We start from the raw sequence: 25,312 nt of genomic DNA, 5'->3' as shown, positions 1-25,312 counted from the left end.
TCCCATTGGGGAGATGATTCCCTTTTTTTTGTACTGGTGACCGTTGTCGGAAACAAAGTGAGGAAGATCAAAAAATAACAGTTGTCTCCAAAATGAAAGGCAAGGGGGAAAATTTTTAATGGGGACAACTTTTCTGGGGACAACTGTCTAAGATGGAGAATTTTCTTTACTTTGAGAGATTTCATTTAACTTCCTGTTGCGTATCTGAGTCAGGAAGTGAAAAGAAATTTCCATAATGGTACACAGACAGCAAAAAATAAACTGGCTGGGGTTTTACACCGTCCATAGTCTATCAAAAAAACAACAACTTTATGACTGTGCATATACTTTAACTCACAATAGAGAACTGGTGTACCTATTTACGTATAAAAATTATGAACAGATAGGACATGATATAGCGCATAGTATAATCAGTTGTTTGAGGAAATAAAAGGACATTTTTAAGCAATTCATTATGAAATCAATGCAAACTTTGTGCATTTAGCAGGCCCATATTGGTCATCTATATTATATCTTAAAGAATATGTAAACCCAACATTTTATACTCCTGATATGTGTGTTATTTGTGAGGCGCTATTAGAAACTATATAAAACCAAATTTCTCTTGCGTCCTCCGACAGTCGCCGCCTCTTCATATTCGTCACAAATGGGGTATTAGACTTTGCTCCGAAGGAGTAGCTAGGCAACAGAATATGTTAACATTAAAGCTTTTAACATATCCCACCCTCAAGGGGTGGTCCCCTCAGTCAATACCCTCCTACTTCCTGCAACCATATCTCAGTTTTAATGTCTAGCTTGTCAGGAGTGGCTGGCTTTTTCTGTGCTGGGGCTTTGTGCCCCAGACTCTTTCTTCTTTTTATAATTTTGTTTGAGTTTTCTCTCTACCTTTACTTAGCTGTTATTTTTGTCAGCGTTAGTTAGTTCTTCTGATGAAGAGGATCATGCGGGCTGGGTCTCGGGCTGATCCCCCTGGTCGCAGGTCGTGGGTCAGTGGCTTCCCAGCCTGCCATCGAGCGTTCAGCCAGGTAACGCTCCTGGCACAGTGAACGACCCATCCCTGTTCGGTGCAGGGATGATTGGTGAGGTGGCTACCTCACTGGACGCTGTGCGGTTTCTTAACCCCCATTTTGTGCGTCTTGAATTGCGACTCTCCCTGCCTCATGTGCAGCGGCTTGTTCGCCTGTGCGGGTCCCCCACGCCATTGAGAGGTAAGTGTATCTATGTGGGGACCTGTCTGTCTGGGGGGGTGTCAGTCTGGGACTGTGTAACCTGCCTCTATTCACACTGCTTGTCTCCCTATCTCTCGGCTGCATGCTGTGGGCTGCAAGGGGGGGGGGGGGGGGGAGCTGTGTGACACTGTGTGTGTCAGTCTGGTCAGTGTGAGAAGCTGTGTGCTGTGGGGCATGTTTTTTTGGCATGTTTGGGCATATACAGCGATCGCTGCGGCGATCTGACATGTATTCCTGTACAGGGATGTCACGTGTGCAGTACTGCACTGTGGAGCGGCGGTTTCGGCGCCAAACGGCGCCATTTTGCCTACACTCGCTCCGGCCGCATGTTTTACATGCATGGCGGCCATTTTCTTGTAGCCTCCATAGGCTTTCATAGAGCGCCCTGGCAGCATCACTTCCTCTTTCCAGGAACACCGATCGAGGCAGCAGCAGCGGCGAGGGTCTCCTCAGGTTTTATCCTTCTGTTCTTGCTATCCATTGCCTGTGTTCAGTTTGCATATTCCCTGTGGGGGTCTCATTGTGCTTGAGTGTGGTGCGGTGGGCTGCGCTTGCCTAAAGGGGCAGTTAACCCTTTATTGTCTGGCATTACAGGGGCAATGGATTCTCAGGAGGGCAAATTTCCTACCGCCTTGGTGGAAAGCCAGGGGACTGCTGTTTCCCCCCCAGGGGGGGATTTAGCCACTATTGTGGCTGGCCTTGCTGCTCAGGTGCAGATGCTGGTGGCTGCTCAATCTACTAAAAGACCCAGAATTGCTCTTTCCTCTGATTCTGAGGGTGAAGGAGATGGGGTTGTTATGGCGGGGGCCTCCTTATCGGGGTCCCGCTCCTCCCTAGATCTAGTGGGGTCCGAGGTGGAGGCTGAAGTTGAGGGGGTTGATAATTCTCCCCCTGGCTCGCCTGAAGAGCTTGCAATCATGGATGAATTGATTGCTTCCATAAAGCAAACACTGCGTTTGCAGGATGAAGTGTGTCCCCTCGCTGCCTTGGCGGCCTATGGGACGCAGAGAAAACGCAGGACGCCGCAGGTTTTTCCCTGCAATGATGATTTTCAGCGCGCTGTTAAGGAACAATGGCGCAATCTGCGCAAACCTTTTGCTGTACCAAGTAGGTTCAAGCTGCGTTATCCTTTCTCGCCTTCCACTGATGAAAGGTGGTGTGTGCCTCCCCCAGTGGATCACGCAATTGCGGTTTTAAACAAGGCCACTGCGATTCCTGCAGAGGATTCCCCTGTGTTCCGTGATGCCACGGATAGGAGATTGGAGTCTCTTGCCCGTCATACTTATTCTGTTACGGGTTCTATGCTTAAAGCTCTGTTTGCTTCTCTCATGGCGGCCCAGGCGATCGCAAGTTGGACGCAGATGCTTAGGCGCGTCCTAGTGGCCGACTCGGCCTCGCCGGCGACCCTGGATATGGTGGATCAAATCCACCAGGGTGTCATGTATCTGTGTGATGCGGACCTGGACCTGGTTCCATTGGCTGCACGTGTGCACAGCGTGGCGGTGTTGTCTCGCCGCCTGGTTTGGTTAAAATGTTGGTCGGTGGACCAATCTTCACGTAAGACCTTAGCCAATCTGCCTTATGATGGGTCTCGCCTTTTTGGGGAGTCCTTGGATGTGTTGATTAAGGGGATCACCGGGGGTAAGAGCACTCTCTTGCCCCATTTCCCCAAGGCTAAGGGGGCTTCTGGGAAGAAGCATGCTAATTTTCGGCCCCCTCAGGGGTCCTTTCGTGCCTTTCGGCCGCACTACAAGGGCAAGCCGTTCAAAGGTCAAGGCTCTCAGAAGAAGCCCTGGTCTGGGAAACAGAAGTCCGGCCAATCCGGATCTGCGGCCCATAACAGTTCGGCCTGAAGGGGCGCCCTCACCCAGTTTTGGGGTGGGGGGACGCTTGCTCGGTTTTCTTCAACCCTGGTTGGCCCGTGTGCGGGACAGATGGGTTCAGGAGATCGTTCGATCTGGTTACAAGATCGAGTTTCTCTCTCGGCCGGAGAGCAGATTTTTTCCCTCAAATCTTCAACTGTCTCCAGAGCGTTTGCGGGACCTGCACCTGGCGGTGCGGGACCTGAGGGCTCAGGGAGTGGTGGTTCCGGTGCCTCATCGGGACAGATTTCGGGGGTTTTATTCCAATCTGTTCACCGTGCCCAGAAAGGAGGGCAAGGTTCGTCCAATTCTGGACTTGAAGGCTCTGAACCGCTCTGTGCGGGTTCGCAAGTTCCGCATGGAATCCCTGCGGTCGGTGGTGGCTGCCCTGGTTCCGGGGGAATTCATGGCCTCCATCGATTTGAAGGATGCGTATCTTCACATCCCCATTTTCGAGGGTCACCAGAGGTTCCTTCGATTTGCCATTGCGGAGGATCACTACCAGTTCGTGGCGTTGCCTTTTGGTCTCGCCTCGGCTCCGCGGGTCTTCACCAAGGTGCTTGCACCGGTTCTGGCATTATTGAGGGCCCAGGGCATTTCTGTCCTGGGGTATCTGGACGACATTCTGGTTCGGTCTGCGACCAGCCAGGGTCTGGAGAAGGACCTGTCTGTCACGATGCAAACTCTGCAGGAGTTTGGTTGGACGATAAATTTTCCAAAGTCGACACTGAGTCCGTCGGTTCGTCTTCCCTACCTGGGAATGATTCTGGACTCGGTGCAGGCGAAGGTCTTCCTGCCGGAAGACAAACTCAGAACTCTTCAGGAGGAAGTCAGGTCCCTCAGGGACGTTCCGCACTCGTCTCTGCGGACGTGCATGAGATGTCTGGGATTGATGGTCTCGGCCTTCGAGGCGATTCCCTTCGCCCAGTTTCACACGCGGGGTCTCCAAGCGGAGATCCTGTCCAGGTGGGACGGGCGACCTCAATCTCTGGATCTTCAAATCTCGTTGAGTCATCGCACCAGAAGAAACCTTCTGTGGTGGCTCCAGTCCCCGATGGTGTCCGGGGGCAAGTCGTTTCGTCCTGTCTCGTGGACGGTGATCACCACGGATGCCAGCCTGTCGGGCTGGGGTGGTGTTCTGGGCGTTCTATCCGCCCAGGGAACTTGGTCGGAGGGGGAGTCTTCCCTTCCGATCAACATTCTGGAATTGCGTGCGATAAGTCTCTGTCTTCATCGCTGGACGGACCGGCTGCAGGGCTGCCCGGTTCGGGTGCAGACGGACAATGCCACGGCGGTGGCCTACATCAACCACCAAGGGGGCACCAGGAGTGCCCGAGCGGCTCGAGAAGTGGCCGACATTCTGTCTTGGGCCGAGACTCATGTCCCGGCGATAACGGCGGTTCACTTTCCGGGGGTGGAGAACTGGCAGGCGGACTATCTGAGTCGCCAGACCCTGGATCAGGGGGAATGGTCTCTCCACCCGGCTGTCTTCCAGATGTTGTGCGCGAAGTGGGGTCTTCCAGATGTGGACCTGTTCGCGTCTCGTCTCAACAACAAGGTGAAAAGGTTCGTGGCAAGGACGCGCGACCCTCGGGCAGACGCGTCGGACGCGTTAGTGGCCCGTGGCATCAGTACAGGCTGATGTACGCGTTTCCACCGATTCAGTTGCTGTCCAGGTTACACTCGGAACGCAGCACGGTGATTCTTGTGGCACCGGACTGGCCTCGCCGGTCCTGGTACGCAGACCTCGTGAATCTGGCGGTCGACGCCCCGTGGCGTCTGCCTCTTCGAGACGATCTACTGTCTCAAGGACCGATATACCATCCTGCTTTACAGTCGCTGGCTTTGACGGCCTGGCTGTTGAGACCGAGGTCCTGAAGGAGAGGGGTCTCTCTCCAGAGGTCGTTCATACTTTGATCAACGCGAGGAAGTCTTCCTCGGGGAAGGTTTATTACCGTACTTGGAAGGCCTATTTTGCCTGGTGTGAGTCCAAGGGGTTTTCACCTCGCACGTACTCGGTTTCCCGTGTGCTGTCTTTCCTTCAAACGGGTGTTGATCAGCGTTTGGCGCTGGCTACGATCAAGGGTCAGGTGTCTGCGCTGGCCGTTCTGTTTCAACGTCCCGTGGCTTCCAACTCCTTGGTTGGCACTTTTGTTCAGGGTGTGTGGCATCTGGTTCCTCCTAGGAGGGATCCTTTGCCCCCTTGGGACTTGAATCTCGTGCTGTCTGTGTTGCAACGTGCTCCTTTTGAACAGATCAGGGAGATCTCGTTGTCTATGTTGTCCAAAAAGGTCGCCTTTTTGGTGGCGATCACTTCGGCTCGCAGAGTGTCGGAGCTGGCAGCTTTGTCCTGCAAGTCTCCGTACCTGGTTGTTCATTTGGATAAGGTGGTCTTACGACCTAATCCTTCTTTTCTTCCAAAACGAGTTTCGGAATTCCATCTTAATGAGGATATTGTCTTACCTTCGCTGTGCGCGAAGCCTAAACATCCAAAGGAGGTGAGATTGCATTCTCTGGATGTTGTTCGGGCGATAAGGGTTTACCTTAAATCGACTGAGTCTTTTCGAAAGACGGACTCCTTGTTTGTTCTTCCAGAGGGTCCTCGGAAGGGCATGGCGGCTTCGGCCTCTACCATCGCCAAATGGATCAGGCAGACCATTGAACAGGCCTATGCTTTGCAGGGGAAGGTTCCCCCTGTGCCTGTGAAGGCGCACTCTACTAGATCTTTGAGTACGTCTTGGGCCTGTCGCCATGGGGCTTCTGTAGCCCAGGTGTGTAAGGCGGCGACCTGGTCGACCGTACACACGTTCACAAAATTCTACAAAGTAGATGTTCAGGCATCGGCGGATGCTTCCTTTGGCCGCAAGGTTCTTAGTGCGGCAATTCCCTAGGGTCCCTTGTTGGGGACCTCTGGCTGTTGGGATAAGTTTTGTATCCCCTGGTTTTTTGTCTTTTCCTGGGTTGTTGCTCCTGTTGAGCACTTGTTTTTTTCTGTTGCCCAGCTGGTTTCCTTCCTTTGGTAAGGTTCCTTCCTTTGATGCGGAGACTGCGTTGCCTTTTCGGCGCGGATGCGTTTCCCACCCCTCATGTTTGCACTGCTTTGGGACGTCCCCATTTGTGACGAATATGAAGAGGCGGCGACTGTCGGAGGACGTAAGAGAAAACAGAATTTTTGTAAAATCTTACCTGTAAAATTCCTTTCTCTGAGTCCTCCGACAGTCGCCGCCCCCGCCCCTCTTTTGGGGTTTGGTTGTATACTCTACTGCTATTCCACTAAAACTGAGATATGGTTGCAGGAAGTAGGAGGGTATTGACTGAGGGGACCACCCCTTGAGGGTGGGATATGTTAAAAGCTTTAATGTTAACATATTCTGTTGCCTAGCTACTCCTTCGGAGCAAAGTCTAATACCCCATTTGTGACGAATATGAAGAGGCGGCGACTGTCGGAGGACTCAGAGAAAGGAATTTTACAGGTAAGATTTTACAAAAATTCCGTTATTATGCACAATGTTAATTATATGAATACAATAACATAGTCCATTTTCTCTTGTGTTCTTCCAATCACCACTTGAAATGAGTGCTTATAAACCTTCTTAACAAATAACAATTGGTGCTCTTGATTAGTGATCCGTTACCTTAGTGTGAATGGGCCACTCACCAGATAACTACGGGCCTCCCAAATCGCTTAGAATAATTTTCCTTGTACCCCAAAATTGATTTTGAAAGTTTTCCCATCTAGATCTGCCAAAATCTTTGGACCAGCTCCCTGGACTCCCAATCAGGAGGTAAAGATCTCTCATCCACAGCAGGGTATTTAATGGCCGAGGTTTCCCCAGAATATAAAATGTGAAGCAGGATAATCGTGCAGTAACGTTTTTATTGATAAAATAGTATAAAATAAATGTATAAAAATCACATCCTCTAGTGCATCAAAGCGGCACCCACTCAATAGGCCTGGACTATTGTAAACGCAGCTCTGCTTCCACGTGCATTCCACCAAGTTGGACGTAATGAAACCGGAAGTAAATAAAAGGTCCCAAAATATAGCCTCTCCATTCCATATCAGGACATCCATAAATTCTTTATCTACAAATCTTAGTCTTAATGTCAGTTCTGTTAATACCTATAAATTACATACCCCAAAATATGTTGATGAAACCACAAACATGAAGGAGTTAGGAACTTTATTATTCATCATTTGTTATTTATCATTCCCTTGCCTATGAACTAGTGGTCAAAAGATCCCTAGGTGGCCTCTGGTCTACAAACAAGATATGAACCCTCAATATAAGAATAGAGGGGAGAGTTATTGATGGGTTGTCTAAGTATTTAGAAAAATACAAAATTAAAATGAGGGAATTATAACCTAATAAAGAAATAGTATTTAATTTAAACGACATGTTAATGGAATATAGGATATAAGTTCAATATATAACAAGGTTGTAGTACCCCGTATAGGATACAAGTTCAATAAATAACTCGGTTGTAGTACCCCCTAGGTTCCACAAGATGGACAACTTCTACTTAATTGTCTGTAGGTTAACTGGTGCATATGTCAATAACAGGATTCCGTTTTATTAGTACCAAATAAATAACGAGTAAATAATATTTAATTTTGCTTTTATATTGTTTTAATTTTTTAGATAGTTAAAACGGACCACGGATGTGGGACGGTGACAAACGGGAAAGATTATCTGTAGGAGGCTGTCAAGCCTAATTCTAAAATAACATCACATCTCTATTGGCCCATAGTAAATATTTACTAGTGTTAACAAGTAGAAGAAATACTAGATTTGTAAAGGAAAACTGTAGCTGACACTTGTATATATAAAGATAACCAATTGGAACAGAGAGAGGGGTATTTAGGACTTCAGGGAAAATGGCCGCTGTACGACTTGCTGATGACGCATAACCGCGAAATGCATTGAGGTCTAGTACAGTGACATCCCTTCCGGTTTCGTCACGTCCGACTTGGTGGAACGCACACGGAACCAGAGCGACTTTTCCAATTGGGCGGCACAGTGGTGTAGTGGTTAGCACTTTCGCCTAGCAGCAAGAGGGTCACTGGTTAGAATCCCAACCATGACACTACCTGCCTGGAGTTTGCATGTTCTCCCTGTGCCTGCGTGGGTTTCCTCCGGGTACTTTGGTTTCCTGCCATACTCCATAGACATGCTGGTAGGTTAATTGGATCCAGTATAAAAAAAAAAATTGGCCCTACTGTGTATGTATGTGAGTTAGGGACCTTAGATTGTAAGCTCCTTGAGGGCAGGGACTGATGTGAATGTGTAATGTATATGTAAAGCACTGTGTAAATTGACAGCGCTATATAAGTACCTGAAATGATAATAATAATAATTGTCCAGGCCTATTGAGTGGGTGCCGCTTTAAGGCACTAGAGAATGTGAATACCCTGCTGTGGATGTGAGATCTTTACCTCCTCATTGGGAGTCCAGGGAGCTGGCAGATCTTGACTGGAAGATTTTCAAATCGGTTTTGGGGAAAAAAATTTCTAAGCGAGTGGCCCATTTACATTAAGGTGGCTGATCACTAATCAAGAGCACCAATTGGTATTTAAGATTTATAAGCATTCGTTTTACGTGGTGATTGGAAGAACACAAGAGAAAATGGACTGTTATTGTATTCATATAATTTACATTGTGCATATTATTTGGTTTTATATAGTTTGTAATAGCGCCTCACAAATAATACACATTCATTATTTAGTAACCACCAAAATTGGTGGCAGCTCTTCTTTATGACATATATTTTCTTCACTAGAAGGGGGCGCCATTTCTAAATCAATAATTCACATATACTCCTGATATGTGCTGATATGTGCCTGCTGTACCATGTACTTGTAGGAAAAAGTATCCTTCTCTCCTTGTACTGCTTCTACTGCTTTGTGTGAAATCCCTGGTGCCTCCTGCCAGTCCCTCTGATTTCCTATTAAAAACCAACCACACTAAGCAGGAGAGCACATTGTGGTCAGTTCTCTGGCTGTGCTGGGAAATCTGTGTGCTCTCCTCCAATGATCAGACTTGTCCTGATATCCTCCCTTCCTGCACAGCCTTTCACTGGGAAGACATGTGTACTGCTGTTTCTCCTCACCATCTCTTATATCTGTCTAATAAAGCATTTATAATGTATTTTATATCCATACACAAATGTATTTTACCTTTTGATTTCTATTTTAAACTGAATGGGTTGTTTTACAAGGTAAGGGTTTACAATCACTCTAACAAATATATATAGATTACTGTTCACTCACTGAGTATTTGCATATTTGTTGTCCAGATCTGGCAAATTTAAACTGACTGGCTTAAAGGTTTGACTCACCGAATAAATGTTATAATCTCAAGGGTCTCACTTGGACTATCACACGGTTCTGGAAATTTTATAGATAGGCAACTTCTATCCTCATACTGATTAGTGGCTCAAAATCCATAATAACTACTGCAGTTGGTTACAGACAGATAAAAGATACAACCTGCATCTTTCCAAATAACTGTTCTGTTTATTCAGCGAAATTTTTTTTTTCTTTTACGCATGATTACATATCATGCGTAATATTATTGTGATATCATGATATCCCAATAATATTACAATTGTACTGTTATGGTAATGTGGGGTAACCTAGGTAACCTTATTAGTGCTGTGCGCAATGAGCGCAGTTTGCAGTACATAGGCAAACCTACATAATAGAATACCGTTTTATACAGAATTGACACATTTCATTTACAAAAAAAGTCCATACAGCACTATTGCCTCTCATTTTCCTGTTCAAGTCATTTGTGGGTGGTCCTTCAAAGCATGCCTAAAATGCACACTCGGCAAATCTTATTTAGCAATTGCATACTGTGTAAATGTTGCAAAAGTGAAAAGAATCTGTGAATTAGTTACGCAGCATTATTATCGTGCCGTCAGCTTTTCTAAAATGAAACCATTTCAATATTTTATGATTTTTACAAAAGTAAGAAAATGAATTTGTTCACTGAATACTTTCCATATCTTGCCTCCTAAGACCGTGCAACACAAGCTGGCAGAGATGAAAACGCAGATCTGTGTGGGTCGCACCTTCTTAGACAGCTGTCTCCAGCTTCATGCAGAAAAGCGCCTGGACTCTGGCACTGCTTCCATGGCAAAATACTGGTATGCATGAGAACATGAAGCCCTTACTGTATAACCAGAACAAATACACAGCCCTGTGTTCCATCTTTAACAATTGTATTTGTATTGCAGTACTCTGGCATGTAGAGGAATGGCCTATACTGTAGATTGGCTTACTGATGCAGACTTTAGATTGCCATGTTTTGCTGAATTGGTTTCCCAGCATTGCTGAGTAATGTAAAACCACTTAAAGGGGTTAAACTGGTTGACCATGATCCTGGTCTCCATGGTGCTGTCCTTTTGAGTTCTTTCACAAACTTGGCATTTGTTCCCACTTGATCTTTTCACAGCATTGTCTGACTAAGTAAAAGTGGGCATAAAATTCCCCCTATTTACAAGCACATAAAGTGCAGGTCTTTTTTAACACTGAGCTATGTGAACTGACAAATTAGACTACATACGCTTTCCTGGCTGCATTCTTGCATTTTATAATGCTTTTTGTAGACTTCTCATCAATAGCCTCCAAAAAGCTTTTTCGTTTCTTACGTAAAGATTGCGCACAGACTGACCATCTGTTACATCAAGTGTTCTCAGTCAACCTGTATCTGTTCAGCTGTTGTGGAGATACAGATTCCAGCAGTCTGTCAGTTAAAGGATAAGTTCACACTTCAAAAAAATGAATTAAATGCACTTTTTTTTGCAGGTAAAAAACTAGCATTTATTTTTTGTTGCAGGGGCCTGGAAAGCATTGCACCAGCAATCAGCAGGTCACTGATGCCATGCAGGTCTCCTGCACACTGGCAGTGTGCATCCTGTACGGGTAAACCGATACTCCCTGACAGGAAGACTCATTGAACTACCACAGTGCTCTAGAGCGCCATGGTAGTTCATTGAGCACTACGAGCTGACAGCTGCTAAGGATATACAGATGCATTGCATAAAATTAGAATATTATTACAAAGTTAATTTTATTTCAGTAATTCAATTCAAAAAGTGAAACTCTTATATTTTATATGGATGTGTTACACCTGATCCGGACCGGAAAGGTAAGTACAGTGATTTTTGCTTTACAGGGTTGGTTAGCATTCTTAGAATGTGGCAAAGAGCAGGTTTAGCGTTAGTTTTTAAAAACAAGAAACAATCCACGCTAGGTCAAGCAAAAAGAACAAAAAGGTAAGCAGCCACCTAACCAACTATGATACCAACTGTAAATGATCAATATAAATAAGAAGCAGCGCTAAATCATAATAGTGCAATCATGAATAATCATATGGTAAATAATGTGGCATGGAAACAACTAAACATGCAGTGAATAAATTTTAAGCAAAAATGTATAACTGAAAAAAATTAATCGGAAGAAAGTGATATACAGTAAACCCCCCCTCCATTGCGGGGGTTACGTTCCGGACCCAGCCACGAAAAGTGAAAATCCGCGAAATAGAAAAACCCTATTAAAATGCATTGTAGGCATGTTTGTTTTACCGTCACTGTACGTGTAAAAGCATTTTAAGGTCTTTAAACACACTTTTAAAACAATAGAAACTCATTTAAACACATAAAAGATACTGAGAGACATAGCAAGAGCTATGGAAAACACTAAAATATTTCATTTTTAATGATTTATATAGTAAAATAACATTACAAAAAATACGCAATATACCTGGACCGCAAAAACTCAACCACGATGGAGCGGGGGTTTACTGTAATGAAATGGGTGCAAAATCCAGGGTTAGGTGAACATAAAGTCCTTTCAATGAAAAAGTCCTTTTCAATATTAAACAAAAGTGTCCATAAAGTGTACAAGTAACGTTGATTGATGAACTGCACCAACGCTTAGCATACATTTCTTATCAGATAACATGGACCATAAATTATAATGGTCCTAAAAGCAGAAAGTAACCCGGCATCTGAGATCAGCGGTGGCTGCTCAGCAGCAGCTCCAAATGGATCGGGAATAAAAAATAAAAAAAAAATGAACAAGCATAGTGAAGCCTGCTAACATCTTAAGTCGTTTTATTCAAAATATATTCAAAATGTATAAGTACTTTTGATGAGTTGTAAACAGGCACAAACTAATCAAAAACCAGCAGACTGTCAGCTCATGAGAAAGGAATGCTGAGAGTAACGGGTAAGCAAGCATGATGTCTTCAGTAACAGCCCTTTCTGGCGCGTTTCATCATCGGTGACTCCTTCTCAGGAGCAGGCCGAATGTCGCAAAATGCCTTTTAGACTTTTTAATTGAAAGGACTTTTTTATGTTCCCCCTAACACTGGATTTTGCACCTATTTCATTATACCATTTTCTTATGATTGAGTTTTTTTGGTTAGTTTGTTTTTGACTGGATTTATCCTATGAAAAAAAAAAATTGCATCAAAACTATACTCTGCTGGATATCCTATAAATTGGTACAGTCAGGATATGTTTGCAATTAAATCACCTAACATATATATGCATGCGTATGTACAGTATCTCATGAAAGTGAGTACACCTCACATTTTTTAAACTACGGTATTTTATTATTTCTTTTCATGTGACAACACTGAAGAAATGACACTTTGCTACAATATAAAGTAGTGAGTGTACAGCTTGTATAACAGAGTAAATTTGCTGTCCCCTCAAAATAACTCAACACAGCCATTAATTAATCTAAATGGCTGGCAATAAAAGTGAGTACACCCTTAAGTGAAAATGTCCAAATCGGGCCCAAAGTGTCAATATTTTGTGTGGCCACCATTATTTTCCAGCACTGCCTTAACCCTCTTGGGCATGGAGTTCACCAGAGCTTCACATGTTTCCACTGGAGTCCTCTTCCAGGACGACATCACAGAGCTGGTGAATGTTAGAGACCTTGTGCTCCTCCACCTTCCGTTTTGAGAATGCCCCACAGATTATCAATAGGGTTTAGGTCTGGAGATATGCTTGGCCTGTCCATCACATTTACCCTCAGCTTCTTTAGCAAGGCAGTGGTCATCTTGGAGGTGTGTTTGGCCATCTATTTCCCAAAGACAACCTCTGGATATGACGCTGAGCACGTGCACTCAACTTCTTTGGTCGACCATGGCGACGCCTGTTCTGAGTGGAACCTGCCCTGTTAAACCACTGTATGGTATTGGCCACCATGCTGGGGCTCAGTTTCAGGGTCTTGGCAATCCTCTTATAGCCTAGGCCATCCTTATGTAGAGCAATTCTTTTTTTTTTTTTCAGATCCTCAGAGTTCTTTGCCATGAGGGCCATGTTGAACTTCCAAGTAACCAGTATGGGAGAGTGAAAACGATACCACCAAATTTAACACACCTGCTCCCCATTCACACCTGAGACCTTGTAACACTAACGAGTCACATGACACCGGGGAGGGAAAATGGCTAATTGGGCCCAATTTGGACATTTTCACTTAGGGGTGTACTCACTTTTGTTGCCAGCAGTTTAGACATTAATGGCTGTGCGTTGAGTTATTTTGAGGGGAAAGCAAATTTACACTGTTTGCTACAATGTAAAGTAGTGAGTGTACACCTTGTCAAAGTGTAATTTCTTCAGTGTTGTCACATGAAAAGTTATAATAAAATAATTACAAAAATGTGGGGGGTGTACTCACTTTTGCGAGATACTGTATGTATAGTATATGGTGCATACATAACGAGAGGAAGGACATTGAGGTTTATGCTCGCAATATTTGTCTTCGCTCCCAGCACCTGAACAGGTTAATGCGGAGCAAAGGGAAGATGAGTGAAAGGCTAGGTTTCCACTAGTGCGGCTACGAAGTCGTGCTACTTCTAGCGCGACTTCGTAGCTTAAGTTGTTTGCGGCTTTCAGTGAGACTTGTCCCTCATTATAGAGGGAAGTCGCACTGAAGACGGCTCAAAAGTAATGCACGAACTACTTTTGAAGTCGCCGCAACTGAAGCCGCGGCAGTGGAAACGGACCAGATAGAAATCAATGACTTTTGACTTGCTGTGCGACTTGACATGTGTCAAGTCACACAGCAAGTCGCACTAGTGGAATCCGAGCCTAAACCACTGTGGGACTGCCAGAAAAGAACTTTTGGGAAAGGCACTCTTTCTTTTAATAGTATTTAGTTTGTTTAGTTTAAAAATAAAATCCTTTTATTTACCACTTGATCAGTCGTATCTCCATTTTTGTTTTTTGGGACACAAATGTTTTCCATCTGTATCCTAAACAGACTTACTAATATTAGCAATTCTGGTCAAATCAAAGTAGTTTTTGATGAAACAGAGTGGGGAAATTTGTGACTAACGGTTCTCGTGTGTGCTGGCGATGTTCTGATGCCCATGTGGAATGTCTCCACATCTTTTTAGACTTGCCCAGAGATAGACCGGTATTGGTCTTACGCGTTAGAGGAGCTTGTTGGGTCTTGTAGAATCTCTGGCTAATAGAACAGCCTATTAGAACACTTTTAACTATATTACTGTATTATGCTAGGATTGCAATTGTGCTTCTTTGGAAATCTGCTGCCCCTCCGAGTTTAGAAAGGTGGAAAGTAATTGTTAATTCTGCACTCCCATTGTATAAAGCCTCCTACAGCAGCAAAGGATGTCCCACTAATGCCTCGTACACACGCACCGATTGTTGGCCGACTGATCGGCCGACTTTTGTCCAGTGTTGTTGTGTTGGTTGAAATGTGCTCTAGACTTGCACACAAATTTTGTCGGCCAACAACAACCAACTTCAGAAGTGATGTCATGTGCTGGTTTACTTTCTGTGTGTTTTTTCTTCCCTGAGCATGCCCAGTCTTGCTCATCAGATTTTTGTCTGCCGAAATCTGTACTGACTGACCGAAAATCGGCCGTTGTGTTGACGGCCAACAAAAATTTTATAGCCTGCACACCAGATTTTATTCGGCCGAAAAGTCGGAGTCGGTTGTCGAAAAGCATCATACTAACAAGCCGAAAATCGGACGTTGGCCGAAAATTCACGGCCAACTATCGACGCGTGTGTACGGGGCATTAGTTCAACACAGTCTGGTCATTGTGGTTGAAGACACAGCTGCCTGGTTCTGATGTTCCTATATCCTGTCAGTAGAATCTACATTTCCCTCCCTGTTGGGTCAGTGGGTTCCTACTTTCTTACAAAGGCCTCAATATTGCCAAACAAGCCTCTTGCCCTTGTTCATCCTCTGCTGCTGCATGGGTAACTCTGGCAGTCAGGTTTTCAAGATCATACTCCTGTTTTTAGTGAGCAATCACACCTACAGCTGCAACTCAAAAATTAGAACATCCTCAAAGTGAATTTATTTCAGTAATTTAATTCAAAAAGTGAAACTCCTTTTTTTATTTAAATGCATTACATATAGATTGATATATATTTCAAGCATTTTTCTTTTAATTTTGATGATCATGGCTTACAGCTAGTGAAAACTCAAAATTTCAGTAGCTCAGAAAATTAGAATATTACATGAGACCAATAAAAAAAGATTTTTATTACAGAAATGTTTGCTTACTGAAAAGTATGTCCATGTACAGTATAGTATGCACTCAATACTTGGTCAGGGCTCCTTTTGCATGAATTACCGCAAAAAATGCGATGTCCCATTTTCCTGTTTAAATACACCACTTCACTATGAGCCACAGCTCAATCTTATGAATTCTGGTAAGCCTCATACTGAACTAGTATTTGATGGCGAAAATCTTCTCTTACAGGGCATCTGACCTCCAAAACAGCATAGCCACTCAAGGGGTTCAGCTCCATGGAGGTTGGGGCTACATGTGGGAATATCCTATTGCAAAGTAAGTTTATTTATTTTTTTGTTTCATTCTCGCTGTAATATGCTTTTTTGTGTGTTTTTTATTTATTTTTTTTTAATAAATGTTAAAGTGACCCTGTTATTTGCTGCTGTACTTGATTGCTGCAGTAATTCTTTAGAAGAAGGGTTAGACTCTCCTTTTTTTTTTTTTTTTTTTTTTTTAGCAGGCGGTGACTTCAATAAATATCCACTGTCTTAAAGAGTTACAACTATTGCTTGTATCAAACTAATAAAAAGGTCCTCAAAGTCCCCTCTCTTACCAAAATACAAGAGGAGAAGTCACCAGTGTAAATCAAACCAATACAATGAATCAAGAATAAAAACCTGGTTAAGACTCCATTCACACTAATACGACTTGTCAGGCGACTTGGTCAGCCTGACAAGTCGCGGACTGTCGCGGTCCATTGTGTGCTACGGGAACGGTTCTAATAGGAGCGACACAAGTCGATCCGACTTAGGAAAAGGGTCCTGTACTACTTCGGGGCTACCTGGAGCGATTTGCATAGACATTCATTTTATGAAGTCCGTGCAAGTCGCGCCAAAGTCGCGCTGCACATGACTTCACAGGTCGCCCCTGAAGTCGTGCCGCTGCAGTGTGAATGCGGTGGAAGACTCTAATCCTCAAACTAAATAATAATAAAAAAACATTGCTACAATCCAATATTTCTAGGTGAGCTGTAAACCTAATACTGTGCTTGTGTGTTGTGGTTCCTCCCACCAACCCCTATGTTGCTACTTTGTCCTGTAGTGAGGTAGGGATCAGTGAAGGGAACATATCATTGGGGGGGGGGGGGGGTTGTTTTATTGTACAGCTGCAGTATGATGCACACTTGTTGACTTTACCTATTGTCTGCTCTTTAAAATATGTATGTGGGCTGACCTTGCAGGGCTCCTGAAAATGCTGGTTGTTGGACTTGTCTGGCTTCAATACATTTGATTTACTAACCTGGAATAAGCATGCTGGAAAGAGGGCTGGTGTGATTTTCTTTCCTTCAATCTTAGTGTTGATGGGGGAATCGAGCAATTTTCTTTCCTTCAACCCGTCAGTGTTAATGGGGGAATACCTCCCACGGAACCAATATGTTCTCCTGGCGGGTGTGGGTGAGCAGGGAGCTTTCCCTGCTAGAACAGTCACTTTTGCTAGCGATTTTAGCCGCTGGCAGTAGTCGCATGCCAACGGCTAATGCCAATATGCTGATTGTGTACCCAAGTCTCAATAGATAGATCAACTTTGGAACATTCAGCATTCCCATAGATGATTTTGAATCTCCGCCAGTCCCTGTTGAACCGTCTGGGATTCATAGTTACATAGTAGGTGAGGTTGAATAAAGACAATAGTCCATCTAGTTCATCCTGTGTAGGTGTGTGTGTGGCTGTAATCGTCTCACATAGCCCTGAATGTCCTGATCCTTGAGATGTACGTCTAAGAGTCTTTTGAAAGCCACCATACTTCCCACAGAAACCACCTCTTGTGGTAGAGAATTCCACAATCTTGTAGCCCTAACAGTAAAGACCCCCCCACGTTGCCTGAGGTTAAAACGCTTCTCCTCTAATGGATTCAAACCATCTGTGGCCGACTTAAGTAGGAGAAAATGTTTTAATTTGTACTTGTTCCCGGTCTGTAACTCATTTTATTAAAGCCATACCTAAAATCAATGGTTTACATTTCTCCCTCCCCCCCCCCACTTCAATTTTTATAACTTTTTTAGAAATGTTAACACAGGCTTGTATTACTTCAGTACAGTTCAATATTTGCAAAATAATGTTTGCCTAAATTTAAAGCAAAAATGAACAAAGTAATTGTAAAGGGGGGGGGGGGGAAATAACAAACATATCATCATACTTACCTGGTCTGTGCAGTGGTTTTGCACAGAGCAGCCCCAATCCTCCTCTTCTCGGGTCCCACGCTGGCGCTCTGGGACCCTCCCCCCTTGCTGAGTGCCCCCATAGCAATCCGCTTGCTGTGGGGGGCACTCGTGTGTGCTCGCTCCCACGCTGGCTCTCTGCGTTCATAAGACACAAAGTGCACCGCTCAGCCCCACCCCCTGTTTCTGCCTCACTGGCTGTGATTGACAGCAGCGGGAGCCAATAGCTCCTGCTGCTGCATCTCAGCCAATCAGAAGGGAGAGCCTTGGGTCTCGTGCACATTGCTGGATCAAGATCAGGCTTGGGTAAGTATTTTAGGGGGCTAAAGGGGGAGGTGGAGCTGCACACTGAAGGTGTGTTTTTTTTTTTTTTTTTTTTTTTTAACCTCCATGCATAGAATGCATAAAGGTAAAAAACCTTCATCCTTTCCAACCACTTTAAGAAAAAAATATTTAATTGCAGTTTACCACCAGTCCTTAGGTTGAAAATGAAAACGAATGCAGCCACCAAATCGAACAACATTTTCAGCAGGAACAGGAAATATTGGTCTTGCTAGAAATACAGTGGCCTTGTCCCTTCCTTCACTTTAAAAGCATAAAACAATGTTATGATGTTGGTGTAAACTAATAATCCTATCATCCTGTAATGGAGATTAGGTTCCAATCCGTCCATGCTCTATGTAATTGTAACAAAACATTTGTCTGAAGTGTCACCTTAATCATTTATTATCCCAAAGTAATTTTATTAGGAGTGTATTCAAAATTGTTTTAAACAATGAAGGACAAAATAGGTGACTGCCCCATTAAACTGACATTCTGTAGAGGAGTATCCTGTATGCAAGGGGTCTTCAAACTAGGGCCCTCCAGTTGTTCAGGAACTACAATTCCCATCATGCCTAGTCATGTCTGTGAATGTCAGAGTTTTAAAATGCCTCATGGGACTTGTAGTTCTGCAACAGCTGGAGGGCCGTAGTTTGACGATCCCTGCTGTATGCATTCAGCAGTGTAATTTACTGTATCCAGTGCACCGACTGTGTCTATAGAAAACCCTGGGGCTACACCTTCTAACACAGGGAGATGCAAATTATGGCCCTCCAGCTGTTGCAGAACTACAAGTCCCATGAGGCATAGCAAGATTCTGACAGCTAGAAGCATAACACCCAAAGGCAGAGGCATGATGGGATTTGTAGTTTTGCAACAGCTGGAGGGCCACAGTTTCCACCTCCCTGCGTCTAACACCTATACTTCATGGTTCAAAAGAAGAATAAGATGGGAGAATCGGCTTAAATCTACTGCATGCAAATGTTGCTTTGTATAGTTTTCTATGAAAGTCTTTCTTTATTTGAAAGTTGCTTTTAGTAATGGGAGCACCGCTTGCATTCTTTCTTTCTTTTGCAGAGCCTACGTGGATTCTCGAGTACAGCCAATCTATGGTGGCACCAATGAGATTATGAAGGAGCTTATTGCAAGAGATATTGTAAAAGACAAATAATGAGCTTCCTTTGTAGATAACACCCAATGCCTATAACATATGTGAAATGTTTTGTCCAATTGCCAACTTTTTTGCTACTTACAGAATTGAGATATCCTTACTTGTGTATAAGGCCTCATTCACATGGGCGCATTTAGGTGTACACCCGTGTGAGGACCTTGTTTTAGCTATAGGGTCTTGTGATTAATTCATGTGGCCTTGGAGACCCCCAGATGCTTCTGTTTGGTCTCCCTCACGTTGCTATGATTGTACTACATGTCCCATTTGGGACTATTTGATGGTTATGCATGGGAGTAACCTCAGACCTTAAGGTTGGCTAACCACGGCCTTATTTTTGTTACCATGATCTGTTTATCTTATCACCATTGTTAATTGTGTGGGGCTTTATTAATTTAAAGCCAGCCATAGACAGTTCAAAATTCTGCCGATTCAGCCAAGTTTCAATCCATCTATGTGCAGGCTGGTTGTACTCGTACTAAAGAAAATCTAGTACAATAGTAAATTCAAAAATTAAGTCCATAAATAAATATGAAAGTCCATATGAATCCAACATGCAAGTGTACTCTTGCATTTCACTCTTGTAGTTCACTTGCATGTTGGATTCATATGGACTTTCATATTTATTTATGGACTTAATTTTTGAATTTACTATTGTACCTAGTCTTATTATTGTTCACTCTTTGTTCACTCATTGCTGAAACACATGTCATCTACTGTTTAGTTTTTGATGTGGATGTACTTGTTCATTTTATCATCAATTTTACTATTGATATATCACTATATTATTAGATATTAGATAATAGATTAGCGCACCTGATACACACTATTCATTCTGCATTTATTTTCTAAGGTCGCAGCTTTTCTATTTATTTTCCAGCGCACTTTTTCTACACATCACAATTTCCTGCCAGTGGCTATAGCCACCAGCAGTGATCATTGTATTCTGACCGCTGGGAAACCTCCCGCTGTCACAATAGGAAAGAAAATTGCATAATTTATGACCTGCCTAAGTGTCTAACTCATGTCCAGACTGTAAGTTTGTGTTTTATGACATTTATAATTTTTTTGGTGAAGGTTTAATTGTTTTTTTGAATGTACACTTTGTCTAAATTAAGCTACATTTTCCAATAAATGTTGATAAAGTTAAACCACATGGGTCCTTATTGGTAACCACTTTACACAATTCACAGGTGGATCCTGGCTCGGCCACGCCCCCTGCTCTCTCCTCATTGGCTGTGATTGACAGTACCGGCAGCCAATGGCTCCCGCTATTGTCTCAGTCAATGAGGAGGAAGAGACTTGGGAGAACCGCTGCTCTCGTGCACATCGCTGGATCAAGTTTGTGTTTTATGACATTTATAATTTTTTTGGTGAAGGTTTAATTGTTTTTTTGAATGTACACTTTGTCTAAATTAAGCTACATTTTCCAATAAATGTTGATAAAGTTAAACCACATGGGTCCTTATTGGTAACCACTTTACACAATTCACAGGTGGATCCTGGCTCGGCCACGCCCCCTGCTCTCTCCTCATTGGCTGTGATTGACAGTACCGGCAGCCAATGGCTTCCGCTACTGTCTCAGTCAATGAGGAGGAAGAGACTTTGGAGAACCGCTGCTCTTGTGCACATCGCTGGATCAAGATGGGACTGGGGTAAGTATTGGGGGGGGGGGGCTGGGTGGACTGCTGCACACAGAAGGTTTTTTACCTTCATGCATAGAATGCAAGAAGGTAAAAATCCTTGAATCTTTACAGCCACTTAGCAGTAGAACTGAAGGCAAAACTTTTATTCACTTTGGATAGAGTGAGGGTTATTACCCCGGTTATGTTCTTTTGCCATCTGTGTTCCATTTGAAAGATTTCCTTTCACTTCCCGTGTATTATAACCAAAAGAGAAAGTGAAAAGAAATCCCTGCAAAATGAAGGAATCCATGGTTGTCACCAGAACTAGTGTCCCTATTGAAAGATTTCCCTTCTGTTCCTGTTCTGAGGACAACCCAAAACTTTTTGATTTTCTTTTACTTTCACTTTTGATGACCATAATAAACAGGACACAGAGGATTAATTTCCCTAATGGGGACACAAATGGCAATCAAAATCCCTCTCCTCTCTGTCCAAAACAAAATTGAAAACATTTATGCTTTTAGTTAGACTACCTCCTGCCTGCCTTATGGACAAATGACGGCTGGCAGGATCCTCTCTCGTTCCAGGATGATGGCATATGACGTCGCCCCGTCTCACTGCGATCACAGGGTGTGCCGTGTCCCTGGGACGCAGCTCTTTACCCATGTGATCAACAGTTTCCAATCACAGTCGGTCACATGTTGTTGGAAGGCAACTTTTTTTTCTTTTTCTTCTTCTTTGTTTTTTATATCCGATGTTTATGGATGGTTGAAACCTGATTACACCTGGCCTGGAATGCCAGCAGAGCAAGTTCACCCAGCAGGGTGATGGTAACAAGGAGTCATAAATGGGAATTCATCCCCAAAAGATGTTCTCGCATAGGCCTCCTGATGTAAGGTATGGGGGTAGGCTAAGACCTCTTGGGAAGGTGCAAATTAAAATGACTGAGTTAAAACCACATCAAAGGCCAGCTGTTTTTGGAAAATGACCCGGGTCAAAAGCAGTGATTCATTGGCTAATGGTGCCCCTAGTGGAGACTACAGCATGTTTCCTGGAAGATGGGCAGGAGAAGAATATATTTCCTCGTGATTAAGGAAGGACGGCCTCTTATGGATTTTCATTGGACATAGGACGAGGCAGGCGGGCAGAGGGTGTTTGTGTGAGTGGTGTCTTAGTGCGATTTAAATTGTTCTCTTTCTCCTGGAGCCCAGCTAACCTACAGAACACAGAGAACCACCATATGTAAAGTATCATCTATGCTTGTTTTTCTATGCTCTGTAGTTTTCTTTTAGAATTTTTTATGTTCATTTTCTACTTTCTATTTATTTAAGCAGTGTGTTTATTTTTATAGCTAACATTGTTATTATCATCACCATTTACCTTGTCAGAGCTTTGATAGACTAGCTAACTATAGGAATAGACAAGACCATACATATTTATAATAAATAGGGGAGATCCAAAACCACCCAATATTTATTTCGCATTTAAACACGGATATGCTGTTTATCAGCTCTCCTCACCTCACACTGACAGAGTGTGAAGAGAGGAGAGCCAATCAGTGGCATCTCTTCACAGGGGAGACCTGTACAGATAATGGGGGCACTGATCATCAATGCCCTTATTATCAGTGATGCCAGTCAGTGCCACCTATCAGTGCTCATAAGTGATGTCTATTCCTGTCCATCAGTGCTGCATATTACGGCCTCCTCATCAGTGCCCATTGGGGCTGCCTATCCGTGCCCATCAGTGCTACCTCATCAGTGCAGCCTATCCATGGGAAGGGGTTAACATCAAGGGGTTAACTGTGTGCCTAACCATGTGTATTATGTGCTGCTTTTTTACGAACTGTTCTGGCTGGTTTTTTTACTTTGCAGGGGAAGAAACAGCCAGATCACTATGTGTGTAAACACAGGGCTCGGTGCTGTGATTGGTTATAGCCAGTCAGCAGGTCTTGGCCATTAATCATTGGCTGGGGCCTGCTGTCAAAATCCTGCTGTAGCCAGTGACAGCGAGGGATGCGTGCGTGCCCCTAACCTGGAACAGGCTACATGAAGTCCATGTACATGTCTTAGCCTACCCATGCCACCCACCCGCAGTAAATGTTCTATGGGTGGGTGGGTGGGTAGTAGCTAATGTCATTAAAACGGAGGATAAAAGATATTTACCAGACAAGATGCACCTAGGAATGCTTTCTATGCCCAAAAAAATCTTCACTGAAGTACATAGTACGTCACGGTAAGAAGACACTCCCAGTTCATTGCATAAGCATCTTCTCACAGGGTTTGGTGCGCTCTCTATTCTTTAGGATAAAAAACATGACATCCCCTTCGTCTAGGCACTGAAGTCAGACGACTGGGATAAGGTAATCTTAGAATCTAACTTTTTTCTTTATAGTTACGCCAGTTTTTGGTGTGGATTTGGTGTGATTTTAGCCATACAGAATGTTGGCTCAAATCGTACTGCTGAAGAATTGCATGTGTTTTGAACAGGAATGCGCTGTTCAAAGTTGCATGCGGTTCCCGCACTGTATAGTGTGGACCAACACTGAAGCTCCAAGACTTAACAATCAAGACCCAATTCATTTTAATAGACTCCATTCCCTGAGCCTTTTGTCACCTGTAGCAAACCGGCTATCGCTCAAAAAAGTACATAAACTTTTTAGAGGTGGATTGCAGTGTTTTTAGCCCCATAGACTTTACTGAAAATGACTGCAAAACCTGCGATATGAGCAATTTGTGCGCATTTTGTTGCTTTTTTTTTTTTTTTTTTTTTTTTTCTGGCCAAACAGCAGCTCTCCGCCCCTGATCTCCTTCCCCTAGTGCTTTCTGTTGGCTAAAATAAAAACACTTGAAGCTTGAATACACTTGTAATACGCTTCTAAAATCTCACATAAGCTCGCAAAACTCTCAAATAGAAACACCTGACAATTGCTCAGTTCAGGTGTGAATGCTGCCTAATGCCAAGTACACACAGTGAGAAAATTGATGAAAAATCCTGCTTCCAATAATCTGATTGTTTGTACACAGCTTTTGAAGAGCCGATCGCGACAGTTCATGCATACATTTCCGAATCGACAAGTACGAAAATAGATTGATAATAACAGAACAAATGATTTTCCATTAATCAGTTCTTTCATAAAAAAATTAAGTGACCAGGGCTGCTCAGAAACTATAGAATATAATGCAACACATTACAACATTGCGGGAAGTTGTATTCTGTCTAGTGAGGATTTTCATAACTTTAGTAACCTATTGTGTACGAGGCCTTGGGCACCATTCACACTTCAGCAATACTGCTGCATCACATTTTTTTTTTTTGGGGGGGGATTTGGAGTGGCACCATTCACCATTGAATGAGCCTCCCTTTGCTTCAAAAGTGTGCCAAAGAAGCTCATGAACCAGTTTTTGGCACTGAGCCAGGCAAGTTTGGCATCACCTTTTGCCACAATTTTTGTGCGATAATTGCTGCAAAATCGCACTGTTTGGGGTGCTAAATAATGGCACCACAGGCACATTGTGCATTTTGCTGCGATTCTATAAATGAATATGTGTGTACAAACCACTCTAACTCAAAAATATAGTAAAAAGGCTGCCAGCACTTCAACTAGACATAAGTTGTAAAAAATTGAATAACTATAAGTGGAGTGCTAAAACACAGTGTATATACCAATTACAGTGATAAACTGATAAATGATAAGAATAAAAATAAAAAGATAATAATTGTGGGAACACAATCAATATAGTTGCAACAAAGGGGGATAAAGTCCAAAAAACTGTGACGAAGATGATAATCCAAATCAAAACGGGGTGATGGTGACCCAACACCGACAAAAAAAAATATGAATGCGTTCACCAGAGGACATAGACCCAAACTTCCTTATAGAAGATGGGTCATGTAAAGCAGATTATGAAAACTGGTTTCGCCATACAGCCACAAAATTGCCAGATGATATAGCCAGGAAAACCAGGACTTTCAGCAAAGCAGATACCCAGACATCCAATTCGTTGTCACATATATGGAAATAAGGCCAAATAGTGCAGACATAGTGTAAAACCGCTTCATAAATTTAATAAAAAAAAAAGGAATACACTTACAAACATCCTGTATAACAGCACATGTAACTGGAGAATGGCAGTACAATATTGCTGACGCATTTCATCCGAAAGGACATATTCATAGGAGCATTGCGTATCATAACCATATGCTTTAAATATACTGCAGCCAGGAAGTTAACTTCACAAGCACTTCCGTCTCGCCATCCAAGATGGCGGCGGCGTGCGGTCCAAGCCTCCATATCATTCCAGGAAGTAACTCCATTAAGGGCATATAATATAAAACATGTAAACAACTTTAAAATTGAAAATACCAAAACCA

At 43.5% G+C, this 25,312-nt stretch overlaps 1 protein-coding gene across 1 annotated transcript in view; it reads left to right on the top strand.

Moving 5' to 3' along the window:
• Positions 1-19,407, top strand: part of ACADL (acyl-CoA dehydrogenase long chain) — a 61,631-nt gene extending 42,224 nt beyond the window's left edge. The window contains exons 9-11 of the mRNA XM_082260157.1: positions 10,116-10,243; positions 15,856-15,942; positions 19,223-19,407. Coding sequence (XP_082116283.1) covers positions 10,116-10,243; positions 15,856-15,942; positions 19,223-19,316 — 309 coding nt within the window. The 3' untranslated portion in view covers positions 19,317-19,407. The remainder of the gene's footprint in view (positions 1-10,115; positions 10,244-15,855; positions 15,943-19,222) is intronic.
• Positions 19,408-25,312: the final 5,905 nt, after the last annotated feature.

The sequence above is a fragment of the Pelophylax lessonae genome (genome assembly GCF_965119305.1).
Source record: "Pelophylax lessonae genome assembly, chromosome: 6".
Taxonomy (NCBI): Eukaryota; Metazoa; Chordata; class Amphibia; order Anura; family Ranidae; genus Pelophylax; species Pelophylax lessonae.
The sequence above is the reverse complement of the archived record's forward strand: the minus strand, read 5'-3'. Positions and strand labels throughout refer to the sequence as shown.